Raw genomic sequence first — 24,481 nt, forward strand, 5'->3', positions numbered from 1 at the left:
CCCCTCCTTACTTATCTGACCTTCTTTCTCCTTACATTCCTACTCGCACTCTCCGCTCTGGTAGTCAAGGTCTCCTGTCACAATGTAGGACTACCACTGCCCCCTCCCAAATTCGTCCTTTTTCGCTTGCTGCCCCTTACTCCTGGAACCTTCTTCCCCCACATGCACACCTCATCACTTCTCTACCCAGTTTCAAAACTGAGTTAAAGACTATATTGTTTAGAGAAGTGTTCCCAGGGGCAAGCCCCTCTCTGACCCAGGATGCCTCCTTTTAACCATTCCTTAAGAAGCCAAGCCCTTCCTCCAGTCCATCTGCCTTGGTCCAGGCCTTGGAGGTGGAGAAGATCTGCTGGACCTGATCCTATTCCCCACCACCACTCCCTTCTCCTTTTGTGTCGTGTCTTCTTAGATTGTAAGCCTGAGGGCAGGGAACCTTCTGACTAAAAGATTGTATGTACAGCGCTGTGTAAATTTACAGCGCTTTATAAATAAAGGTTAATAATAATAATAATAAGAAGAAGAATAAGAATTTTAGGTGTATTAGTTCAATTTTGAAAAATCAATTTGAGAATTATTCTGTTAGAGGTTGTTGGTTTTTTTGGTCTTTCCCTGGAAATAGGATAACCACTTCTTTCCTCCTGCTAAAGTGCAATTGTTTCTAGAGGTGATCACCCCTGGCTGAAAAATACTGTAAATCTGAAATGTTTGAATCATGGTCCATTTCTGCTTTAGGAAAAGAGGAATGACAACAGTATGAATTGTTCTTAAACATACCTTGAAGATACTGTATTTCATATCACTAATTTCCACAGTCTTATTGCCTTGGCTGTCTTGTTCTGTTTTATTTGTCACCAGTGTCTTAAATCTGTGAAAACAGGTAGCAGATTAAAAGAGAGCTTTTAAAACTATATTTGCTTAGATTATTCTGCTAGTGTTATGTAAATAGGAGCCTTGCATTAGGATTCTCAGTAGCACTTGCTTTCACAGAAGCTCTGAGCCTTTAATAGCAGAGTGATAGGCAGAAAATCAACAGGTGCAGCTAAGCCCAATATGAAGATACAGTAGAGAGAAAACTCTATCTGCCTAATTCTGGTTATCACAAATAGAGAAAGCCACTTTCTTCTAGTATAGCATATGCAAGAAATTACAGAGTCTGGTTCACATTTCCTTGAAGCTCAGGTTTAGTCATTGGAAACAGGCAACAAAACTGCATGTGTCCTCCCTTATCTTTTTTTTCTGCTTTATATACTTTGGGTTTGAATTACATATGGCTTTCTCCAAACTTGGTTAAAATGATCCTTATACTCATTTTGAAAACCACAATTAAAACCAGGTTCTCAAAACAAACACAGAACTGCATTCACTTTCTTTTTTTAAAAGCTGGTTTAGTAATAGTCCAAGGTAGAGGAAGACAGGAAAAATCATGTGAAGGAGAAGGAGAGTCCATGTTTCATGCAGCTTCACCTCATAATGCCAAATCCAGAACCAGACTTCAGTGGTAAAACTGAACTATGATAGAGAGGTAACTAACTCTCATGGGTGTGGAGAAAGGAAGAAATGTACTCATAATTCCAGTATGAAGTTTCTAATTGCACACGCACATTTATCCTGCTAGCTGTCTTCTATTTCTGAGGAGGAATTAACAACAACCCAGAAACTTGAGAAAAACAAAACCTTCTAATAAGCCTAACTAGCAATAGGAATGCTGCTACAAATCCCCAAATCCTCCCCAGTCTTAACTAGGAATTTCTGACACAATATAAAACCAAGGCTTGGGCACAGTTTGTAGCTGACGCAACAATGCAGGTCTTTCAATGTATAGTAGGACTCATCTTTGGACATGTCAAACATAGGATTGCCAAGTCAGGACTATCTTAGGCCCTGAAATTTCAGGGTCAAAACCTGAGATTTAGGGACAATCTTGCATGATGTCTAAGAGGGTGGGACCTGGTGATGTTCTTAAGAATAGGAATCAACCATAGTTGCATAGAATATGCCTTTCTGATCTATCTATCTATCTATCTATCTATCTATCTATCTATCTATCTATCTATCTCAACACATTGTTCATGCCTGTAGTCTCATATGCTCTGAGGACTAGAGAAAAGGGTCCAAGACCCAAGACTCAAGAAGACCAGGTTCTGAGATTTGGCTACCCTAGTCACACTCAGGGCTTGTGGCATAAAACCAGTACAAAAGCTGGGCCCTGGTTTGGAGAGGATATGTGCATTGTACTAGGATTCCTTCACTCCATGTCTCAATAAAACCAAATAGCAATAAAACTAAACCTTCTCAAGCACTAAAATGATAATTCTGTGAGTAAGCAAGTGACTTGATTCTTTTTCTTAATCTTTGAACGACTGGCTGAAGGCCGTTGTGTCAGTTGCTGAATAAGGCTTGCATCCAATTGTTAGTTCCAATGACAGCAGGCTCATTGAATCAATGGTATTTATATAACTGTTGACTTACCAAATTCCCATTGACTCAATGTGCCTAGTTAGGATTAACAAAAGAGCCCTGGTGGTGCAGTGGTTAAATGCCTCTACTGCAGCTACTCATTCACAGTTGCAAGGTTGTGAGTTCAATACCGGCCTATTGCTATTTCTAAAAGGAGTTAGGCCTCAGTGTCTCACCTGTTTGAAGCAGTGACCAGAAGAACTTTATGTGCATAAAACAGTTTTCCTTCCACTAAGAAAGTAACATCAGACATATCCTTGTTATTTAAAAAGTGAGGATCTGTGTGGGAGAAAAACAGAAACAAAAGTATCATATGTTTGACAGGATAACTACATCAAAAATAAGTATTTCAGAGTGGCAGCTGTTGGAAGCTTTATTGACTTACCTAGGCGTGCTGGGAGTGTCTTTCTGATTTCAGGAATACTGGGGATGGGGCTGTTCCCATAACAGTGAGCAAAAATAGCTGCAAGCTGCTGATTGATAGAGTCATTCTATGAATAAAAATAAATGGAGGTGATCTGGGCTTTCTTAAGACCCAACTTCAGGAACATTAAAGCAGTTGATTTTCTTTGCTGTTCTCTTACAGTGCACAGGGGAACATTAAAACAAGAAGAGGACACAAGGCTCATACCGAGGGGAACTCTTTTTTCAAATCCCACCATCTCAGTGGTGTCACTAGGAGGGTGTTGTCCACACTGGGTGAAACCCCAGATGAAGGATGGCATCCAGTTAGGCCCTCTCCCCCAGTGCCATGCCGCCCTTCTCCTCATAAGAAGAGGGACATAGAGGCCCAAGAGAGACCATGCACACTCCCTGCCATGCCATTCTGTCTCATCCTTCTCCTCATGATGAGGAGAGATCAGCCCAAGGGAGGCCAAGCGGGCAACCCCTGGAGGCCCTCCCAGGAACCCCACCCCTGCACTGGGTGACACCAGGGGCAGGGATGCCATCCTAGAACTTCTTTTTGATTAGAAATATAGGTTATTTGGATGCCACTGACCTAAGTAAGTGTTTTTTCTCATAGATCTGAGGATACAACCACCAGAGGTAATATTTCGGCTTTATCACATGAGTCCTGTTCTTGACGCAATCACGCAAATGAATGAAAACACAACAAACTGTTTTGTCAGCAGCCATTGTTGCATAGCTTCACAATCATGTGACTGGGGCTGCTATTGCCAATGGGCTCTCTTCCTGATTTGTCCTATGTCCTAACCAATATGCCTTGCCTTTCATTTTATTTGAATTTTTTTACTTTTTAAAATGCAGTTCCAAAATTCTGGTAATACTATTTAAGTTTTTAAAAAAGGAAAGAAAAGATTTTTTTTAAAAAAAAGTTAATTAGGCTGTATGGGGATAGTGAGGGGAAGGGGGGGTCAGGGGGAAAGGAGGAGACTGTAACACCATGGGACTGCCAATATCAGAACTGCCACAGCACCCATCTTTCACACTTGAAGAATCCTGGGACTGCTGCTTGATTGGGAGCTATTGATGGGCTTGCCTCATCAATGAAAATGGGCACCCTAACCTCACTTGGCATTCACAGCAGCTATGGGTCGGAGGCAATGTCATGTGATAAGTATTGCCAAAGGCGCTATTTTATGTCTGTAATCATGGTTTAAAAGCCACGTGTAGTAATCTCTTTTGCAAGCAACTAGTTGTACATCACTACAGCTGTACTGAGACCAGAGCCTTCTAACATGTCAGACAAAAGTTCCTATTTATTTTGGTAAAAAAACCAGAGCAGCTGGGATTTTTGCAAATTCCATGTGCTAAGTTTTACATATACAGTCATCCCTTCGTTTTCGCGGACTTGAAATCTGCAGTCTCGATTATTCATGGAGGGGCGAGCCCCGATGGTTAAAATGGTGCACGTGCAGCCATTCAAACTAATATGGCTTGATTATATGTGAGTTTCTGTTTTCACCGGAGGGGTGACTGTATAACTAATATTTATAGTGTTGGATACCTATGAATGAAACCTTTTCTTTGAGAGCAAATACATTATCTCAATTTCTATGCAAATGAGCATCTTTGCCAATAAGGAGACAACACTGACAGCTTTTGCTTCTAGTTGCTGACAATATTGTTATCAGGCAGGCTCAGTTAAATACAGCCACTATGATCCCTGCATCCAGAATTAATTTGAGTCCATAATAAAACTTTACACTAGGGCTGGCTGAACAATACAACTGCCAGCAACACTCCTATTACTACTTGTAACAGGTTGGTCAGAGATACTTATCAACATATTAGTGTTAGCATGGATTACTTTGCAGGTTCTGAAGATTTCAAACATAAGCTGCAGTCCATCATGAACCAGCTCGTCATTGTATTCTTCTTCCTTGATGGTGATAAATTCCCGCAAGAGACTCTGTACCACTGAATAACGAGACTGATAAAAAGTTGTTCGGAGTGATTCAATCCAGATGTGGAGCTTCCATGGGATTCCTGGGGTCATTCAAAAATAAAGTGAAAATGTAACTGTTATGAAAATAAATGAACAGACAGTAGTTAAACAAACAAACAAATATAATAATGATACACATTTCTGTTCTGGATCAAACCAGTTTATTGGCATATTCCATATTCTGACATGGTATGAAATGATTAAACAGAGGAGTTTATCGCATTTAGCTTAGAACGGCCCCTGAGCGTTCTTAAAGGGACCATTCTGGGGATGGGAAGTGGTGTATATCGCACAGCGAGAACGCCACTGCCGCGCATTTTCCTTCTGTTCTGGAAGCGTTCTAGAAGGCTGATTTTCGAGAACGCTTGAGAAAGCGTTCCTGAAAATTGGCCCTGGGGAACATTCCCAGAACGGAAGGGGAACGCTTGGTGGCGGTGGCGGCGTTCTCGCTGTGCGATATACAGCGTTCCCCGCCGCCTCCTGTCCCCAGAACGGTCCCTTTAAGAACACTCAGGGGCCATTCTAAGATAAATGCGATAAACTCCAGAGACAACGGTTTCCAGGAACACTACACCTGGCACATTACACCTGGTTAACACCCCACCCTTATGAGGATGCTCTTAGCCAGTTTATCATATCTCCTTCCTGGTTCCCAGCCTGAACATACCACGTTCCAAACCTCCCTCTGAACATGTCACCTAATCACCATATATGTTTTGGGTTTCTATGCCTATTCATACAATCAGATTATAAATGTCCTTCCTGAACATCAGTTCACTCCATGCATCTGAGGAAGTAGAACAAGTCTATGAAAGATTATGCTACAACTTCTTTCACACGGTCTCAAATGTGCTACAATATGCTGTTGCATACTGATACCCCAAACTTACATGGCTATGTCTCTGAATAGCATGAAAGTTTGTCTCCCCAAGCTTGCACCTATCACCAGATAGAATGATAGTCAGAATGACTCCAAATATGTGTTTAGCAAGAGAGATTTTGCTTTTAGCAATAAATATATGATAATGAGAATAACAGGAACTATAACATTCCTATACAAATCGTTTTCACTGTCCCTGAGCTGTTCCCACCCTGCTCCTCCTGTCATAATGCTCCAGTCCTATTAATGGCATGCATACAAGTACATCTCATTTTGGACTGATGGCACACTGCTGTTCTGTGGCTCTTTATGCAATGCCCCAAACCTCCCTCTGGCCACCAGCTACCAAACCTTGGGAGGCGCTTCTTCTTAATAGGATAGGAGGATGAACTCCATCTGTGACTGCACTGCCTTTCCCTTTTCCTTTTGAGTTGTGACTGGCCAGTTCTTCAATATCTGACTTGCCTCTCTGCTTTTTCCTCTCCCGGGGTTTGACAGCTGTGGGGGAGGGAGACTCGGATGGAGCAGAAATTGAAGAGAATAACTTCTTCTCTTTCTGACTCTCTCTTTCACCACACACACACACACACACACACACACACACACACACACACACAAAACTGATAATGGGTAGATGTCAGAACACTGTACATATTGATGCAGTCTACCATAAATAATTCTACAGGAATGTGTTGAAAGTGTTATCAAAGACAGTATGGAAGCAATCCCAGAATGGACTCAGTCACACCACTGAAGGTAATGGCTAACATTGGGACCATATTACTTTAGCAACATGGCTAGCACTCATGCCTTTATTTTTCCTACAGCCAGGAGGGCACAATTCACTTTTTATTGGGACACACATGCCACTTAGGGAGGGAAACTTTATGTTATTACAAACTCCTTTACTTTAACTTTAGACCTCGCCATTAATGAAAAAAATAGCAGAGGAGGAAAGGATCAAGCCTTCTCCCCTTCAGACAAATTTTATTTTTATATTTTTAAAGTCCATTATGAAAAAAATCAGACCCTTTCAATAGCTGATAGCTATGTCTTTAAAATTGACTCTATAAAGCAGAGATTTGTCAGTATTAAACTTCAGCTCCCATCATTTGAGTCACCATGGCCAATGGATAAGGATGATGTAAATTGCATTCCAACTGTATCTGGAACCCACTGGTCCACTAACCATGCTATTAAACAAATGAAAAAATATCAAAAACACAGTGTAACAGAAAAGGAGAGCAAGTGCATCATAAAACAGGTGAAGATTTTTCTGTTTCAATAGTACTGTAAGCACTGATTGTTTAGGCAGGATGGGCCTTATATAATGTGCAGGGTTTGCTATCTGTTACTTTGCTGTGCTGTTGTGCATGTGTATAGTTTATGTATTTAACAGGTTTAATCACTTTTTAACTTTTGTATTTTGTAAATTGTACAGAATTAGTCATGTGAGTTGCTGTGTCACACACATCTGGCAAGATGAACCATCTGTAAAAACCACAAGTTTCTCTGTTCTTTATTCAATAAGCAGCACTGATATAACATGCTGGTATAATTTGTTTATTTTTCCAGCACAAATGGAAGTTGGATATTTAATTTAATTTAATTTCAGTGCTGCCTTTCTCCTAGAAAGCGACCCAAGGTGGCTCACAGATAATTTTAAAAAAATAAGTACAATAAAATTTTAAAACAATAAAAATAATATAGCTAAAAACAGTAAAAAATAACATAAACAATATGTAAGTTTAAAAATATACCTGAAGCACACAAGTATAAAAGCCTCCCTGACATGATAATATTAAAAGAATGCTTTAATAAAAATGTTTGTCTTGCAGCAAAAGGAAAACAAAGGGTGTTACTATGCCCACTAGTATTCTCATAGTATTCTCATAGTCTATAGAGATTAGAGGAGATGGGATTTTACCACATGTAATGTGCTAAGCACATGTGAGAAAAGCTATCAAATCAGATATTGTAAAACTAAAGTACAGTCTACCTTTGCATCTGGTCAATTCCAAACTCATAATCACTCAAAATTTTTACTTTTAATAAAAAAGACTCCAAATAAGATTGCCGATTTTTTTTTTAAATACAAGAAACTGTGAAGCTTATGGTGAGATGATCATTCAGTACTTTAGTCTTTTGCTTTACAACTAAAATATTCACTTTTCAAAAGGTAAAAGAATGGAGCAATCCAAATTTTAAAGCTGGCACTTAAGAGGCTTACAGATCTGTGACTGAGCAATTCTGAACAGTGATTTCAGGAAGATATCATTAATGTCCAGGCAAGATTTTCTTATTTGTTTACTGCCAAGGGGTTATATGATCACTAAGTTCAGCTTGAAGTTTAGTTAATTTGTTTCAGTAATAATATATTCCTCATTGCACAGAGAGGTTGTAACAGCATCAGCATCAAGTTAATACAATGCAATCTGTTTTTCAGCTTTCCTAAATGACTTTTCCCATGCATTGTTCCTAGAATACATTACTGTTAAAATTAGATGTTTAGAGCATACACAGTGATATATGTAGCATGAATCAAATTAGAGACAGATGTAAAATGATTTTCAAATCCCCAGAATCTGTTTATATTTGATTGTATTACTTTCTGGACAAAGTGCAAACAAATGAAAAAACAGAGAAATGGAAAGATAACATTTTCCACTGTTTTGCATTTCTCATGAGCTACTCCAGAAGTAAAATATATTTTATACCAAGAAGAATCCTCTTTTTACTTGAGTAACAGAGGCGGGTTACAAACCGCCACTTGGGATGTCTGCAGGACGTCCCATTTTAAAAAAGGGGCGTCTCTTCTAGACGCCCCTGGCTCTAGTACGGACTCTATCCGTACAATATGGCGCCGGCCGTTCCACATGGCTGGCGCCATCTTTACGTATCAGACGCTGTGCGTCCGAATGTGTCGCGGCATCTGTGATGTCGCGAATGCGCCCCTGGCGCCTAGCGACGTCACAGAGGCGCTGCAAGAAGAAGCTCCATTTTGGAGCTTCTCTTTCGGTCCGTGCGGGAGCCGCGCGGTGTGGCTGCTGCGGCTCCCGCACAGTGCAAACGGCGGCAGCAGCAGACCGCCTCAAAGCGGCAATTTATAACCCGCCAATAAAAACAATAAAGATGTATTAAGTAATTGACTAATAAAAATGCTGGCTTTGGCTGATTGGATTTGCCCTATCATCTGGAGGGTGATATGTTGGACAAGATTGGTTTAGCATATATAAGACAAACATGTACATGGGTACACATATACATCATCAAAACACACAAACTCTCATTGACACAGAATCCCATAGTATGCAGTTAATGTATAGAAATCACAGACACAAGACGGATGCTAGTTTAGATGGTTTTAAAAAGGAATCAAACAAATTCATGGAGAAAAGGTGACCAGTAGCTATGAACCAAAATGGCTGAAAGAAACTTCAGCTGCCTATTTCTGAATACTAGATTGCTGGAGGGCAACACTATACAACAGGGACGGGGAACATGTGGCTACCAGATATTATTATGCCACTTGCTATGCTCAGACTGATGGAAGTTGCAAACTGCTGCTCCAGAGACTAGGACCCGGGGCAATGGATGCAAGCTACGGGAAAAGAGATTCCACAACATTAGGAGGAACTTCCTGACAGTAAGGGCTGTTCGACTGTGGAACACACTCCCTCGGAGTGTAGTGTTCTTCCTTGGAGGTCATTAAACAGAGGCTTGATGGCCATCTGTCAGGGATGCTTTGATTGAGATTTCCTGCATGGCAGGGGGGTTGGACTGGTTGGCCCTTGTGGTCTCTTCCAAATCTACGATTCTATGATTCTATGAACTAACATCATCTGGAAGGTTACATTTTTCCTATCCCTGTTGATAAGAAGATATCAACTCATTTGCCCTCCAGACGATAGGGCAAATCCAAAGCCAACATTTTTATTAGGCAATTACTTAAAACATCTTTATTGTTTTTATTGTTACTCAAGTAAAAAGAGGATTCTTCTTGGTATAAAATATATTTTACTTCTGGAGTAGCTATTTGATATTCTTTTGGTGACTGTTTTATCGAACCATTTCCTGTATTGCTATGTACTTTATATGTATTATCCTACTAGAGAGGCAGACTAGCTCCAACAGGCCTCCCTGGAAGAAGATTAACCATCCATTATGAAGCCAAGCCCTCCCTCCAGTCCATCTGCCTTGGTCCAGGCCTTGGAGGCAGAGAGGAACTGCTGGACCTCATCCCCTTCCCCACCACCTTTCCCTTCTCCTTTTTAGATTGTAAGCCTGAGGGCAGGGAACCGTCTAATTAAAAAGATTGTATGTACAGCGCTGTGTAAATTTACAGCGCTTTATAAATAAAGGTTAATAATAATAATAATAATAATGAAATGTGTTGCTGGAAAATAATACTGAGGATATCATGAACAGCTAAAAAGACAAACAAATGTGTCCTTAAACAGATCAAGCTTGAAATCTCCTTGGAAGCCAAGATGATAAAATTGAGGCTGTTGTATTTTGGCCACACTTTGAGAAGGCACAACTCATTAAGAAAGACAATAATGCTAATAAAGGTAGTAGAAAAGACCACATAGCATATAGGCTCAGAGAGGTCACGGGCTTGGATTTGCAGAACCTGAGCAGAGCAGTGGAGGATAGGGGATCTTGGAGATGTCTCATTCATAGGGTTGCCATGAGTCAGGTGGGACCAAGGGCAGTTAACAATAACAACAATCCCTGTTGTATGCAAGATACTGCCTTCACATTCTGCTTTGGTCCACTGTGACAAACACTGGATATTAGACTAGAAGAACTCTTAGGCCTATTACAGACTGCCAAAATAAGCTGCTTCAGATCTCTTTGGAGGTATGCTATTTAAATGATGCATGGGTCCTAAGAGTCTGGAGGTCGCGCCAAAGCCACACTCCATTCCTAAGCACCGGAGTGCAGCTTTTGGTGTAGCTTCCGGATACTTAGGATGCATGCATCATTTAAACAGCATACCTCCAAAGAGACCCGAAGCAGCTTTATTTTGGCAGTCTGTAACAGGCCTTAGTTTGATGTAACTCTTGCTGTGCTCTTAATGATTAAAATGCAGTGCCATTAAAACCTCAGTGAAGTTTTATGGCTGCATCTGGTTAAGATAAGCCAGGTCAAAACCAGTAAGATCTAAGAACATTTCTTTTAGACTTTGAGTCTGCTGATGCCATTAACTGGCTATCACTAGGCACATGGTTTAACCAATTATTTGAGTAAAAACATTTCTATATTGCAATTTCAGGCAAACAGTCCTGCAAATTCTTGTATTGTCTGAGCAAATCTTGATAGAAAGCCCATTACATGCAACTAAGTCTGAATCATACATGTATTCTGTGAGACCCCACAGCAGTTTATCTTGAAAATGGATTTTTTCTGGAGCTAGTTGTAAATGCATTAAGCTTTTTGGTAAGCCAGAGAAGCAGCTTGTGGTTCAAATATTCACTAGAAAGGCCATTAGAGCAGTTTGATTCCACTTTAACTGTTTTGGATCCATGCTATAGACACCTGGGACCTGCAGTTTAGGGAAGGTATTTAGAATCAATGGCCAGAGAGATATAACACTGTAGTTCACAGAAGCACAAAAAATTGTAAATATCTCCCCAAACTACCAATCTCAGGATTTGTAGCATGGAAACACAATAATTTTTAAGTATGTTTCATGTTTTAAATTTTACATTGTTTAATTGTATTCTAAGGGGTGGGTGGCTTGAGGGTTCGAACTGCATATTTGAATCTTGTAAGCCGCCTCGACTGCATTTTGTAGAGAGGCAGCATACAAATAAATTTTGTTGTTGTTGTTGTTGTTGTTGTTGTTGTTGTTGTTATTATTATTATTATTATTAAACTGGTGCCAAACTGCTACAATTGTGCAGTGTGGCTATGCTCCTTACCTCACCTCATTATTCAATGAAGCAACCTTTCCAGGGAAAAGCATTACTTACCAAGTGCTCTGAGCTCCATCGTAATGTCAACATAGCCATGCTCAGCGCTGTAAAACATGGCCTCCTGTAAAGCCTTCATCCGGGTTTTGCACAGTTTAACCTGGCCTTCATTAGAGCTGCCTTGGCTGGAAGTGTCACTTTCCACACCCTCTGCTAGAATCTCTTCCAGTGACAGAACATCTCCCTTGGACTGCTGTGGTTGAGTCAGGAGCTTCCGTAGCACATTTCTGCCCAGGGAAAGTAAGCAATGCTGTATATTAAGAGATGACCTATTCCAAAAAGTGTGAGCCTATTCCAAATTATTCTGGTACTTTGGAGTAGTAAAATCACTGCCTTTCTAAATGATGTCTGAGTATCTTTTTCGGGGCATGGGGACAATGGTGTAAAAGTTGATTGGATAACAGTGCTGTTAATTCATAAATTGGTTAGCTAATCATTACAGTGAACTTTATAAAATTATTATGTCAATTTTAAATAATGTGTTAATAATACATGGGTTTTAAAATGTGAGAAAATGAATTAAAAGTACTCCAAATGGCCAAAATAGCTCCAAAATAACCAATTTAATACAATATGAAATGTTAAGCATTAGTTGACTTGTTCCTGTTGTTTTTATTTAGATATTTCAATAATAACTTTTAAAATTTCAGTTTAGCACTTTAAATGAATTATTTTTAATCAAATATTTATACGCTCTGGTATTTCTGTATCAATAGGAGAAAAGGAGAATTCAACTACACTGGAGTGCTTGTGAGTTTCCTTCCTTCCTTCCCCCCCCCCCCCCAATCTATCTATGAATGATGGATGTCCATAAGATAGCTGTGTGTTCATCCCATACAAATTAATATTCTACTCTTCCTCCAGGAAGCAAGAGTAATACAAGCTATCATTACAAAAACCAACAGCTACCCAATGAGCTTTACAACTGAGCAGATCTTCCTGGCCCAAGTTCCACACCACACAAATTTACACTGTGGTTCCACTAAATTACCCCTAGCTGCTGCACTCTCTGAACACAGGCAGACAACATACATTTTCTGCAGGATTACATGTGGCACAAATTGATATCCCTTCTGCAAGTTTACTTAAGTTAATGTATCTTAGGATTTAAACCTGTACATCTAAATTTCAGAAGCCTCATAATGAAATGTGTATAAATCAGCCCTGGTAAATGATGCCCATCTTCTCTGTCCGATTTACTCTGTGTGTGTTTATGAGGTTGATCCTTCAATTCCTGAAGATGATAAGGATGTGAGTATGTTTGTAAGATGGTTACAAATGGAATTATTCTAAGAATCAGACATATGATTCACAGAGAATCATAGAATCTATAGTATCATGTTGGAGATGTTACTGTTTCCATCCCCCACACATTTTTCAGAGAAATTTTGTTAAAGGGTAGACACATTTGGGCATCATTATTGTCTACAATAGTAAAACTGTGCAAAATATGCCACCAGAAACTGCAAATGATGCACCAAGTACAGCTTTCATCATGTTTCATCACAGTGTCTGACTAATCCCTATTCACATGTTCCTTCTACATGCAGGACTATGAATGTAGTTCTTCACATGAAGAACTTAGTGAACTGACTTCACATATAGGTCTACAGTAGGCCCTTCCCATCTGTGGGGGTTTGATTATGCCCACCCCCCCGGGTTGGGAAAAATGCATCTTAATCTACATCATGCCTATGGGCGTGTGCTGCCATTTGCTAATATGAGTGGGCTGATCTGCGGGAACGGGGCCACTGAATAATCCTAGAAGGTGCAGATGACATTATTTCCCATGCAATGTATCACACTGCACACTCTGCCACTCTCAACCATTTTCTCAATGAATATGTATGTCTGCAAAGGACGCCTAAGCATGAAGAGCATCACCACCATTCCCTTCTCCTTTTGCGTCATGTCTTTTTAGATTGTAAGCCTGAGGGCAGGGGGACATCCAGTTAAAAATAATAAAAATTGTCAAGTCCTTCATTTCTTGTTTTAGATTTTTCTCCATTTCTTTACTGTTTTGTTCCATTTCCATTCTCCATCTCTTAATTTCTTCTATAAGTGGAGCTTCGTAGCCTAGACTACGAAATGACAGACAAGTATCTGCAAGACTGGAATTTATTTTTAGTTTACTTTCAACAAAATTGGGGGAATATAGCAACTTGCAATTTAGATGTGGAGTAATGAATCCTTAAATTGACTTATTGTATAATATAGGGAAGAATTCTGGGGACCCTATAAATTTGTGTTAGAGATTTATAAGGAAATAATTTAGTATAATGAAGCAGGAAATAAATAATGTATATGTTTGGAAGTAAAGAGCATAAGTTTAGGCATAGTTTGAGGAAAGCATCCCAAGGGCAACAATAAGAAGTAACGAGTGAACGTGGATAATTAAGTACTAATGATTGGTCTTTTCGCCTCAGTTTTTCTCTTTTCTTCTTTCTTTTATATGTATATTCTCTTCTCTCTTTTCTCTCGCTCTTTTTCTTTTTCTTTCTTTTTTCCTCTCTCCTTTTTTTCTTGCTCTATACTAATTTCATGTTATATGTAAGTTATGCGAATGTGATCTTCTTATTGTGTTTTTAAAAAATGTATCAATAAAAATTAATATATAAGATAATAATAATTGTAAGCCGCTCTGAGAACCTTTAGGGTTGAAGGGCAGGGTATAAACACCGCAAATAAATAAATAAATAAATAAATAAATAAATATGTGGTTTACCTATGTCCGTGTGCAGCAGCATGGCTAAAGCAGTTCATGTCTTCATGAAGTGATGAGGACATCCCATTAGCTTCCAACATACTCAAAAGGGGATCTGCTCCCCTGCTAAGTAGCAAACTGACCAACTCATAGTTGCCTAGAAAGACAAATAATGTTATTTTTATTAGCATTTTCTAAAGTTGCAACGTAACAACTTTGTCTATCTATTGAATCACTTATTCTGAGAAACGGAGTTTTGTGTTACTATTCCACACCACAAAATACAGCAGAAATAAAACAGAAGAAAGAAACCTTAAAGAAGCCTTAAAGAAACCATATATGGCCACTGCTTAATATCATGAGATGGAAATCCTATACACATTGTAAAGGGCACAGAGATTGTGCCTAGATTTCATCGTCTAGATTCCATTGTGGATTCAGAATAATGTGCAAACTAGGAAATAATCACCAATCCTTTCTAGTTTTACACATGATTTCTATTACTATTTCACCTTAAAAGGAAGAAAGGATTGTTTAGATTGGGTATAGTTGTGTACACTTTGCTGCATGTACATGTAGGTCGCAGGTATATGTACAGAACCACAGTGCTCTATTGGGCACACCAGATAGTCTGTTTGTTTTTGGGTTTTTTTTAAACAAAATGTTCATTTAGTAGCTTTGAAAGTATTATTTCTTCCCACACTCTGTGTAAAGAAAAAGTAGTTTTGATATGTTGAAGTCTGACTGCTACGCAATTTAATATTGACGACAACTACTTTTAATATCGTTAGCCTCTAAGCTTCTCTTTCTGCTTCTGAGGAGTGAAAATGCAATACTTGTTCAGACTTGCCTGCTGCTGAAGCCAGCTGAAGTGGGGTCTCAGCATAGTTGTCTTCTCCACTGTTAACAGCAGAGCCTTCAACATGAGCACCAGCATCCAGGAGCAGCTGAAGAAAACAGTGTGGGAACATACAGTTCAGAAAAAGAAAGTGGAAAATAGAAATGAAGAGCTATCTTTGGGAGAGATCACCATCCATCCTCTCCTTGAAGTCACTGATGACCATAAAGTGGCTGTCTTGGCTCTTCAAGTAGACTTCTTGTCCACTAACTCTAAAGCTCAGATAAATCACAATGAAAATGGGATGCAGACTAACATGTGAGAAAATTTCGTTTGCAGACTCAGTGGCAAATATGCCCAATGACTAAATGCTGGCCAATGTTTGGAACAACTTTTATAGTTTGATGCATCAAATGGGCCTGGATCCAGACACTGACTGACCTGCCTGTTGGTCAATGAACTCTTGCTTGCTGAACACTCCAACTAGATGACAAATATGAGATTCCAAATGGGCTGATGCCACTGGGTGAATCTCCTGCCACATGGAAGCAGAGAAAGTTTGGACACACATCACTGAGGTGCATATGACCCTTGCTTCCCACACTTCTCAGGTCCCATATGGGCATCCCCTAACCCTAACAGTGGGCCTGGAATCCCCATCTCCTTCATCCTTGGTGCCCAAAGTTGTGACAAAATTGCTATTATAAACAAAACATATTAAATACTGCTGAACAGCAGAAGGGAGAGTGGGATGACTTTCTGACGTTGACTGAGGCTAGAGCACCATGGGATCTAATTACACCCAGTTGTGCCTGACTGGAGTGAAAACGTCTCCCTCAAATTCTCTGTTTCTGCTTATCAGCCAATGGTCTTGTCTCCTATTGGCTGATGCTTCCTACTTTTCCTTCTGGAAAGGAGAAACTGACACACAATGCCAAAAAGGAAAATGGCATCTACCGCTTCACCTCATCCCAAACTGAAAAACCATTTCCTGGTAAGTTGTGAAGTATTGATCAGAAAATCAATACACTGCCTTCTGTTATGAGAATATTGGAAAGTATACTTAGACATCTTGAATTTGTGCAAAATGATTCCATTCATTCTTCATGTGTGAAATATGCTTCAAAAGGATGCAAATCTTTTTTCTACAATCTCTCCTCAAAACCCAGCTTATCTGTGAAGACTTTCAATTTACCTATTTTCATTTAACCCTGTAATTCTCATTTTCAATTGTCATGAACCAACATGTAATCTTCTTAACATTTATCTTGTGTTACTCTTGTCTTTCCCTTCCCTCTTTTTGTTGTCTTTTTTGTTGCGGTGTGCCTTCAGGTTGACCACAAGTTATAACAACTCCCCCATAGGGAGTTTGCCATTGCCATTCTTAAAGGCTGAGAGAGATGACTTGCTCAGGATTACCCAGTGAGTTTCCATGGCTGAGTGGATATTTGAAACTTGGTCTCTCAGAGCACTAATCCAACAGTCAAACCACTACACCATGATGGCTTGATTTACCCACTGTTGAATTCAACAGAACTGTATCCTTCTTGGGGAAGCAACATTTTCTGTTTTGTTTGTGTTGCTTCTAAAACTCTCTATAGCACCGTCTACTGTGCCTCAGATTGCAGTGTAATTCCATATATCATTGTAAACAAATAAACTAAAATAATAATGGAAGTTGTGTATCTTTCCAAAACATATTTTCTGATATAGTTATAGAATCATGCTTCCAGCTTCCTGTGGAAGATAATTTGTCACCAGTGAAAAAACACATGGAAAAAACATCTGACAATTTGCACTTTTAGAGATTCTGAAGTTTATCACACAGGTCCTTCTGGGTCCATTCTGAGAACAGAACAGAAGGAGCAGGAACGAGTGTGGAACGAGTGGGGGATGGATTTTAGCGCAGACTCCAGTCCCTCATTCCTTCTGTTCCCCCTCTTCGGTTCTTAATCCGTTCCAGAGGGGGGAAGTTTTGAGAACTGTTCAGAACAGTTCTCAAAAAGTGTTCCCTCTGGAATGGAATGGGAACAGAAGAGAGGGGGAACGGAACGAGTGAGGGACTGGAGTGTGTGGTAAAATCTGTCCCCCACTCGTTCCGTTTCCTGCCAGGCCATTCTGAGAACGGCCCTGAAGACCTGTGCCATAAACTTCCATATGTTTACAACTGAGCAACTGGGAGTGAATAAACATTAATTGTAGTTAACATAAATATGGCTTAGAGAGACCAAGGCTTAATTTCAAGAGCACAAGAGTCAGCATAGTGTAGTGATTTGGGTGTTAAACTAGGATTCTGGAGACCAGGGTTCAAATCCCAACTTGGCCATGGAAATCCGCTGGATGACCTTGGACAAGTCACACTCTCTTAGCCTCAGAGGAGGGCTGTGGCAACCCCTGTGAACAAGAAAACTTATGATAGGTTGGCCTTAGTCAGACAGAAATGACTTGAACGCATGCAACAATAAGCCCAATAGGGGCTTGTACCAAACCTTTGATCAGATGTTTTGGATTTCAGTTCCCAGAAACTCCAGAGAGCATAGCCAATGGAAAGGAATTGTGGAAGTTGTAGTCCAAAACATATGGCAGACTACTGGTTCCCCACTCCTGTCATTTTATACATCTGTTGAAACTTGTCATACTGTATAACTGATACTCCCCAGGTAACATTAAAGTATTATAAAAATCTGAAGGGAAATGAACATTGCTTTTATTATGAATTGGTATTTTAGAGAACTAATAGGAATGTTGGTTAATTCAGTATTAGTGTTTTATTGATTGTATTTTGTATTATTGTATTATTTTTACTGATGTAATCCTGCCTTGATCCTTGGAAGAGGCGGGAAATATAAATAAACTTTATTATTATTAATAAAAAACGTTTTTAAATTTGTACTTCTGAATGCTTATCAAGTTGCACATGCTAGCTGCACAACTGCCAGAAGGCATCAACCTGAGATTATGCATCTACAAGAACTGTCTATGACTTGTTTCTTTCAGTATCAGGATTGATCGTGCAATAATTCCCAGGGGTCAGTAGAAACATCTGACAATTTGCACTTTTAGAGATTAAATGTTTACAACTGAACAACTGGAAGTGAATAAACATTAATTGTAGTTAACATAAATATGGCTTAGAGAGCCCAAGGCTTAATTCCTTCTAAGACATTCTGTTGACAGAATTCTCAGTGGTGTCTCTGGGGCAAAAACCCCCACTTATTATCTCAAGTGTAAATTAAGCATGCACAACCTCTGCAATACTAAAGAGTGCACTGGCAAATCTCCAAGTCTTTGAAGGCGAAATCTCATTTACATGGGCATTTGCATATACATATAATTCGAAAGTGAATGCACACCATCCACAATAACTTGTTACTTATATGAACAGAAAAAGCTTATTTCTTTCACCCCAGCTGACAACTGGCTGTTGTTCATTTTTAATTCCCATTGACATGAAAGGGAAAATGGATGCATTTCCAGGGCTTGCAATGAATCAATGAACTGTAATGCTGCATCACCTTTGACCACAACAAATATAATCACATAGGAACAAGACATGCACAAGAGGGCACCTGATGTGCTTGGAAAAGACAAGACTGACTGGCTCTGATTCTTCTTGAGAACTTTTTTTAAAGCCCAATAACTGTGAGGTAAATATAAAGCTCTGATAATGCAATTTATGGATACAGCTATGGACAATCTCATTAAGCAGCAAATCCAGTTCCAATTATGTAAACTGTATCTTTTACAGCTACTGAGTTGGCACTCATTGTCACCAAGGATCAATTCACATAACCTAATTGAGCCTACACACAGACACACAAACACACACATGCAAATGTATATACAATATGGAAAGAATTCTAAGTATAGCATTTCTATATTCTAAGTATAGCATCATTCACACTCTACTTTGACTGAGCTAACAGAATGCTGACATCTTTAGTCATATTGGGATATAACTTATTTTATTTACTGTTATACTAGAACATGCCTACATACCCTAAAGACAACAGCTTCTATAGTTTTTTGTGGGTTTTTCGGGCTATGTGGCCATGTTTTAGAAGAGTTTCTTCCTGACGTTTTGCCAGCATCTGTGGCTGGCATCTTCAGAGAATGCTTGCCTGGAAAGGACTTGGGTATATATATTGTGTGACCTGGAAAGGCAGGAGTGATTTGCATGTATATTGTTTTGTTGCTAATGGCAAGCATCAGAGTAGGATCTGCAAAAGAGGATTAGTGTCTGCTTGATTAGTGCTCATTGTTTGCTGGGAAACCCCTGACCGTGGGAGATTTCTCATTTGCATTTGTTGAGTCTTCATCTTGCTATTTTTCAGGACTGGTAGCCAAACCTTGTTTACTTTAAGGGTTTCCTCTTTCCTGTTGAAATTGTCCAGGTGTTTGTGGTTTTCAATGGCTTCCCTCTGCATCCTGACCTGGTAGTGGTTGGCATGGCCCTCCCACCCTGAGGCCTACCATTAGCAACATAATAATACACATGCAAATCACTCCTGCCTTTCCAGGTCACAGAATATATATGCCCAACTCCTTTCCAGGCAAGCATTCTCTGAAGATGCTAGCCACAGATGCTGGTGAAACATCAGGAAGAAAATCTTCTAGAATATGGCCACATAGCCCGAAAAACCCACAAAAAATTATGGATGCCGGCCATGAAAGCCTTCGACTTCACAACAGCTTCTGTCTGATCTTGGAAGCTAAGAAGGGTCAGCTCTGTACTTGGATGGAAGACTGGCAACAAATACCAGGTGCTGAGGGGTATATTTCAGAAGAAGGCACTGACAAACCAGCTGATTATTCCTTGCCAAAGAAAACCCTATGAAATTCATATCGTCACCATAAGTCAAGAGACGACACGAAGGCATATATGCACATACATATCATTCACATGAAGGATGAGGCTGCTGTTCTATAATTCTTAATTCTCAAGTAAATATGCCTAGCAATGATAGCTGAAGCTCACTGGGGGTAATGGGACCACCATGGCTGAGAAAAGTACTGGCAGTAAGGTAGACCTATAGGCCCAATAGTAGGACAGCCTCTAATTCTTAAGATCACAATGTAAACATTTTATTGCTGCGGGAATTACCCAGGGAACAATAAGTCAACGTTTAATTTCTCATTTATGAATAAACATAATTTCTGATGAATAGAGGCCACAGTAGCATAAGAAGTGTGATGCCAGAATTTTTCAAATGGTCCCCCAGATTCCTGTTAAATGAATGCTTTCTTCCCACACCCACAAGGAAATGGTTATATTAGGAAGCTTGGCACATCCAGATGACTCCACTGATCTACAGTAATGAATTACACAATCAGTGTTAAAATAATTATAGTGTGGGTAGATTCTTTGGAAAAACAGCCTCAGAATGACCAGTGTGGGAATCTGTGCAACAGGTTTGTGAAACCTTTATGAATATTTGGGTATACACAGTAATCATGTGCAAATGAAAAAGCCCCTAAATGAACAAATGTTGAGTTATGTTATATATCTGCTTCAGACTTAAGCTTGTTGAATATTTCTCTCCTCTCTTCTGGGAACTGTTTTCTGATAGAGGATCATGGAATCTCTGGCAATTCTCATTTGAAGGAATCATGTTTTCTCATGACATGTCCAAGGTATGATGGCTTCAGTTTGGTCATCTTGGCTTCTAGGAAGAGTTCAGGCTTCACTTGCTCTACTACCCATTTATCTATCTTTTTAGCAGTCTAAGATATCTGTAGAACACTTCTCCAGCATCACATTTCAAATGAGTTGATTTTCTTCCTATCAGTCTTCTTCACTGTCCAGCTTTCACAACCATATGTAGAAATGGAAAATACAATAGCATGGACAGTCCTAACTTTAGTATTCATTATTCAATGATATATCTTTATACTTGAGGATCTTGTCTAGTTCCTTTATAACTGCCCATCCAACTTTTAGTCTTCTTCTGATTTTTTTTGGCTGCAGTCTCCATTCTGATTAACAACTGAGCCAAGGTAAGGAAAGTCTTGAGCTATTTCAATGTCTCTATTGTTTACTTTAAAGCTATGTAAATCATCTGTGGTCATTATTTTTGTTTTGTTAATGTTCAACTGCAAACCTGTCTTTGCACTTTCTTCCTTGATTTCCCAGTTTTTTCTATTTTCTTGCTTGTAGTATGGTGTCATCTGTACATCTTAAATTGTTGATGATCCTCCCTCCAATTTTCATGACTCCTTCTTTTGAGTCTTATCTACCCTTGTGCCAAGTTTGGAAGCTTCAACTAGTCCAAAACATGGCAGCCAGACTAGTCACTGGCAAATCCAGGTTTGACCATATAACACCTGTTCTAAAAACCCTTCGCTGGCTGCCAATTATCTTCTGGGTGCAGTGCAAGGTGTTGTTTACCAACTTTAAAGCCCTACATGGCTAAGGTGCAGTCTACCTACGGTACTTACTTAATCAAATGTTGTGGCACACCTATTTCTTTGAGAATGAGCCAAAGTTTTTCATGACCTACAAAATCAAAATCAGTACAGGCTGATTTTCTTCTCAAATTCTTTGTTGCATTATTTTTGGTCCAACATATGTTTTCAAGATGATCCTAATGCCTCTTCCTTTCCTGAACCCAGCTTGGACATCTAGTATATCTCACTCCATATATGGTAAAAAACAAAGTTTGTTGTAGATTCTTTGATTCTGTTGTTTGCATTCAAATCACCAATCATTAACAAGAAGTCCTGTTTTGGTATGTGATCAACTTCTTTCTGGACGCCAGCATAGAATCTTTCAGTATTTCAATTTCTTCTTCTGCCTCTGTAGCTAGAGAATAAGTCTGGATTATGGTTATATTGATGGAATTTCCTTGAAGTTGTGGTGATAATATTCAGTCAAACTTTGCATTATATCTTTTGACTGTTTTTATGACATCTCTCTACAGTATTAATGATACACTTTTATTTCTTAGATTTTCATTTCCTTAGCAAAACACTGTGTGATTAGGTTGAATGTTCAATTCCTGTCCACTTTAGCTATCTGAACCCAAATATTGCAATGTTTACACATTCCATTTCTGTGTCTGTGTCTACCTTCTCCTGATTCATGCTTCTCACACTTGGTGTTCCGATAATGTATATTCAATTTCTTGCTTTACTATGTATATCTTCATGCTTCTCACATTCCACATTCCTATAATATGTATTGTGCAGCTTCAGACTTGTTTTTCATCTCTAAGCATGTCGACAGCTGTACTTCCTTTCAGCTTGAGTCCAGTTGCATTATTAGCCACAGTTGATATTTGTCATTATCCTCAGCTGTATCTCAGTAGCTTGTTGAATGTCTTCTGTCATTTTCTGGCACTATCTCTTGTTTCATCTTGGATTGTCTCATCATAGGGTTTTCATAGTAAAAGACATGCATGTCTCTTATCATGTCTCCTTCTGTGCAGTACTAATAAGTGTTAGCTATGGTACTAATGCCAATGTCTCTGAGACATCCTCTACCACCCCGCACCTCCACTGCCACACTGCTGCTGCTCAGTAGTTGTTTGGCATATGTAGTTTGGCTCCTCAGCAAAAGCCTGTCTGACATGGGAGACCTTACTACCAGTGCTACCATCAGCATAGCCTCTTGTCTCACAGGGACATGAAGTCCCATCACTGTGTAAAGGTAGTACCAATGTGAAATGATGATGCAACCAACAAAAAAAACTTTCCAAAAATGTAGTATCTTTACCAACATATAATTTAAGACTCTTAATTCTGAATAAACTGGTTGAAAACACTTTTAGGTGCAATACAGATAAATCCTTGAAAATCTATTCTGAAAGAAGTAGAAATGACCAGGTTCAGAGCCTACACACTGTGGCCAAAATGCTGTCTTACGGAGAAACAGTATATACATTCTTCAGGTGGAACTACATGTCTCATTCTCTGTAAAACCACCTTTTTTCATACTTCTTGCCCTTAATACAGATATGTAGTAGTCGTTGGAGACCAGAGAACACCTGAAACGCATTTTACTATGTCCCTATAGCTAGACATACAACTGTGGAGGAATCCCCTGGGACATGCCAGGATCCTTTGGAAGTCCTAGAAGATAATGTCATCATTGCACATCTACCTACAGAGACATAGTCAGATGCTTCTCAGATATCCTCTTGTCAATTTCCAACTGTTTTGGAAGATTTATGGCTTGCCTTTTGCTCACCTGTACTACAGATATATGTCCATGTAAGACAGCAAAAGTAAGTGCAGTCCAGTGCCGACTATCAGGGTGAGCCGATGGGTATCGAGATGAACTACCAGGGACCTGGGGGGAGAAATGAAAGAATGTTTATTCATTGCAATTTTAATTCTTCTCTTTAAACTTTTTAGATATGCCTGAAAGTGGCAAATCCTTGGTAAATTACAACCTCTGGGAATAGCAAGCTGTCACGACTCAGAAAGTACTGCCAACACCAATCAGTGTATTCAGTCCCTTGGGTTCCCCTAATGCATCTACTGGTTTCCTTTGGAGGCTGCTCTTACAGAGGGGAAACATTCTGCCCCAGTCTCCCTATTACAATGCCAGCGTTAATCATTATCTCATCTGTGGCAAGCTTTGAAGATGATTTAAACTTTCTTGCTCTAGAATCAATAAAAAACATTTTCTTTTACAAAAAAAATCTCTTCCTTGGCATGATTATCTGTAAAAATTGTTTCTGCAGGATACTAAATTATGTTTCTTGGTAAATTTACATTTGAGCAATGGCCTCATGTACAGCATCTATACTTACTGGCATGTCTAGATTTGCTCCAGCATCAATAAGCATCTGGACCATGGCTTCATCTCCCGCAGAACAGGCATACATGAGTGGTGTCATACCCTTTAGGAACAAAACATCTGGTTAGCTAACCTGTAATTTTCTGAACAATTCCAGAACCTATAAATTACAACCCCACATAGAGGAAAGTTTGTGTGTAAAAAATTATAAGGCAACCCACTTTGTGTATACTGCCTTATCCTTTTAAAATGAACTGTGGGATAGGGAGGGATTTAAGCATGTCCTTAGAAGGTGAAGCCAAGATACTACATTTTCAGACACCGCTAAAAAGATGGAGTGCTTTCACTGCAGCTATGTCTACAGATGCCACCCCAAAAAAATCTATCTCTTAACCCAAGCAAAGAGTTTCTGAGGTATAGTAGATTGGGCATTGGGAGATGAGGACTGCAGTGTCCCCCTAGTTGTTGAGA

At 39.4% G+C, this 24,481-nt stretch overlaps 1 protein-coding gene across 1 annotated transcript in view; it reads right to left on the reverse strand.

The window, feature by feature from the left end:
* The window catches only part of LOC149314579 (ankyrin repeat and BTB/POZ domain-containing protein 2-like), a 193,983-nt gene that overhangs the window by 13,441 nt on the left and 156,061 nt on the right, over positions 1 to 24,481 (reverse strand). Inside the window, exons 6-14 of the mRNA XM_089521421.1 lie at positions 24,024 to 24,113; positions 23,456 to 23,557; positions 15,280 to 15,376; positions 14,451 to 14,586; positions 11,726 to 11,952; positions 4,730 to 4,908; positions 2,843 to 2,948; positions 2,634 to 2,736; positions 775 to 865 (exon numbers count right to left, since the gene is read on the reverse strand). Of these exons, the coding sequence (XP_089377547.1) occupies positions 775 to 865; positions 2,634 to 2,736; positions 2,843 to 2,948; positions 4,730 to 4,908; positions 11,726 to 11,952; positions 14,451 to 14,586; positions 15,280 to 15,376; positions 23,456 to 23,557; positions 24,024 to 24,113 (1,131 nt within the window). The remainder of the gene's footprint in view (positions 1 to 774; positions 866 to 2,633; positions 2,737 to 2,842; positions 2,949 to 4,729; positions 4,909 to 11,725; positions 11,953 to 14,450; positions 14,587 to 15,279; positions 15,377 to 23,455; positions 23,558 to 24,023; positions 24,114 to 24,481) is intronic.

This window comes from Sceloporus occidentalis, unplaced genomic scaffold, assembly GCF_023333645.1.
Source record: "Sceloporus occidentalis isolate IW3139 unplaced genomic scaffold, rSceOcc1.0.p SCAF_4, whole genome shotgun sequence".
Lineage (NCBI taxonomy): Eukaryota > Metazoa > Chordata > Lepidosauria > Squamata > Phrynosomatidae > Sceloporus > Sceloporus occidentalis.